The following is a 2,940-nucleotide window of genomic DNA, read 5'->3' on the forward strand; positions in this document are numbered from 1 at the left end:
TCTTTCCCCCTTTTTTTTGTTTCCTTTTCTTCTTTTTCTTTTTATTCTATTTCTTTTCAGTTTTCTTTTATTTTTGTTTTATAAAATATAAAAGTTGTATCTTAAATAGTAACACTAATTATACCTCTGCCACAAAAAGGTTTAACCCCCAAATAATATAGTTTAGTATTTTATAAAATACCAACACATTTATTTATTTGTTTTACCTACAGTTTTAATTAATTGAATGCATTTAGACATTTTATAAAAATGTGGTTCCTCCACCAACATTACTTATGAATTATTTGTTACATTTAGAACATTTTAGTTTTGACTTTTGAAAACTTTAACTGTTTGACTTTATTTTGAATTTGAATTTGAATCGGTTTCGAACCAATGTGAGTTTAGCAACAGTAATCGTGGTGACGTGGCATCATTAGCAAAGGTTTACTGTAGCTTGATTATCCGGGCGTCACAGCCGTGCCTGTGTGCTGACTCGAACCGGTCCGGCTCGGTCGCAGAAATAGCTTGATCTTCAAGGCGATGTTTGCCCTCCACACAAATTTAAATCGAAAACGCAATTGTCTCATTTTCAAACCGTTGATACATAGAGCAAAATGAAAATATGCTAAAGGGTGATTGGTTAGGGAATGCTTGCATGTTTTTTTTTCTCAATCTAACCGTGCAGCAATCACATGTACTCACAACAGTTGCTTCATGATTGACCTATTTGCACTCGTGGTCTTTAGTCACCACTGCTTAGCTTTCGATTTGTTTCTAATCATCAAATGAAATGTGAATAATCTGTCCTCTGAAAAAAATAGTATTCACAAAAACTCATTCTTTCACAAGTTGACGCTCGCCGTCACGTCTCGCCAAACTCCGTCGAGTTGGTTAGGAACGGGTTGACGTAATCACCAAATTGCCCTTGCCTAAGTCCGGTACCCGCATCGTCGTCGAACACCATCCACTCTTTCATGGCCACCGTCGTCGACGCCACGCCGGCGTCCTCCATGGGGCCCACCAACGCCTTCGGTTCGTTGTCCTGCTCCAGCTTGCAGCCGCCGTCTTCGACGTGGGCCATAATGAGCTTCTCGAGGTCCCTGATGTCGTGGTCCGGGACGCGCTCCACGGCCGGGAACTCGGCGGCGCTGAGCACGCCGAGGGTCCGGCAGAGCTCGAAGTAGGACGATACCAGTGCGCTCTGCTCCGCCTCCTTCCGCAGCACCCGCACTCCCTGCATGGCCCTGCGCCGCCTCGCCGTCGCCACGGTCTCTCCCGGCCGAGGCCTCGGCGTCGGCGTGGTCGGCGTCGAGCCCCCGACGGCGACGAGGTACTCAGCGATGCCGGCGCGTACTTGGCCGTAGACGTCGAAGATCTCGACGACCGCGCATTCCATGGCGTCGAGGACGAGGCTCTGCCGCTCCATGCCATCCCCGTAGGGCCGAATCTGCATGAGCAGGTCGAGCAGGTGCTGCCGCCTGGACAGGCGGTCCAGCAGGCGCGTCTCCTCGTCGTCCTCGTCCTCGTCGCCGTTGGCGCCGGCGCCGTCGTCTTCCTCGGCGGCGAAGAGGGAGCGGGCGTCGAGGAAGCGGAAGTAGGCGCGCACGAGGGCGGAGAAGCCGGCCGAGGAGCGGTCCCGGAAGTCGGCGAGGTCGAACGGCACGCGGCCGCCGGCGCGGGGCTGCGCGAGGAGGAGCAGGCGGTGCGCGAGCATGAGCGCCTTGAGCGCCACGGCCCAGCAGCGCGTCCGGCCCGCGCGGCGCGCCAGCGCCCACACGAGCGGCGACGGCGAGGACGCGCGCGCGAGGTCCAGCACCCGCGCCGCGGCGCCGCGGTCCACGAAGCGGTCGTCGTGGCTGGTGGCGCGGATGACCGCCGCGTCCAGCTCCACCGCGCCGCCCCTGACCCTGGCCGGCGAGCGCAGCGCCCCCGCGGCGCGCGTCAGGCACAGGCTCTTCTTGTCCTTGGCCGCCGCGGCCGCGCGCCTCCACCACTGCCGCGCCGTCGTCATTGTAGATGGAACGAACGATCGATCGATCGATTGCTCCCTCCCGCCAGCCAACCCTGGGCTGGGCAGCGATCGGCGGATCAAGCGCCCGCGCACGTAGGATAGGACAGAGCTCCGGTGTATGGACAGGACGGATATATTCGTCAACAGATCAATGGTGGGCCGCTGGAGCACGCGGCGGGGGAGAAGGAGGAGGGGGAGGGGGAAGCGGCATTGCGTCAACGAACGACGTGTGAGGCACTACGGCGGTGGGATCATGGCATGGGGATGGAAGCACGCAACGCCAACGGAGGAAGAAGGGTGGGAAATGGGCGACGGTCTGCCTGCCTGCCAGCCAGGTGAATCTTCTCTAATTCTGGAGCGAGCGAGTCTTTCGGGATGCATGCTGTATCCCGATCATTTTTCAATTGCAAGTCAAGTCAAGCTGCGATTCATTGCCAACATGCCTACTCTGGTTGTAATAACATGTCATATTCTTTCTGGGATGGAGGGAGTGCTACATTTCTTTTCCTTTTTCATGTTGCTGCTGCTTGTAAGAGGGGGTGCTCTGTAATTACGCCAAGCAATGCAAGTAATGGGATGGAAAGGGGGCTAGCCCGCTTCCAAAACAAGTTTTGGACGGCACCGTCGTTCTCGCTTGGCAAGGACAGCCACACATGGTTAGCTACCTACTACATATACATACGCTAAAATTTAAAAAAACAAACGTGTTCTCACGTATTCTATGTACGTAAGGCTTAAGAATCGTTAGCTAGCTAGCTAGCTGTGTCAAACTTAGCAATTGACTTCCTTCTTGTCGCATCACATGGACATGGTTGCTCTTGCTCGCCACCGGCCGGCCGTTGGCGAGTAGATAGATCGAATACGTACGATTCAGACCAATTGCAAATTGCGAAAAATCATCATCACCATCGTCCACTAGGGCTTGATCAATTGTTTGTGTTCCTGCA

General features: G+C 54.1%; 1 protein-coding gene across 1 annotated transcript; it reads right to left on the reverse strand.

The window, feature by feature from the left end:
- Window positions 1-588: 588 nt before the first annotated feature.
- LOC119305873 (putative clathrin assembly protein At1g25240) lies at window positions 589-2,225 on the reverse strand. The gene has a single exon (XM_037582276.1). The coding sequence runs from the start codon at window positions 1,991-1,993 to the stop codon at window positions 845-847; it is 1,149 nt and encodes a 382-aa protein (XP_037438173.1). The 5' UTR covers window positions 1,994-2,225; the 3' UTR covers window positions 589-844.
- Between the last annotated feature and the right edge of the window lie 715 nt (window positions 2,226-2,940).

The sequence above is a fragment of the Triticum dicoccoides genome, chromosome 5B (genome assembly GCF_002162155.2).
Source record: "Triticum dicoccoides isolate Atlit2015 ecotype Zavitan chromosome 5B, WEW_v2.0, whole genome shotgun sequence".
Taxonomy (NCBI): Eukaryota; Viridiplantae; Streptophyta; class Magnoliopsida; order Poales; family Poaceae; genus Triticum; species Triticum dicoccoides.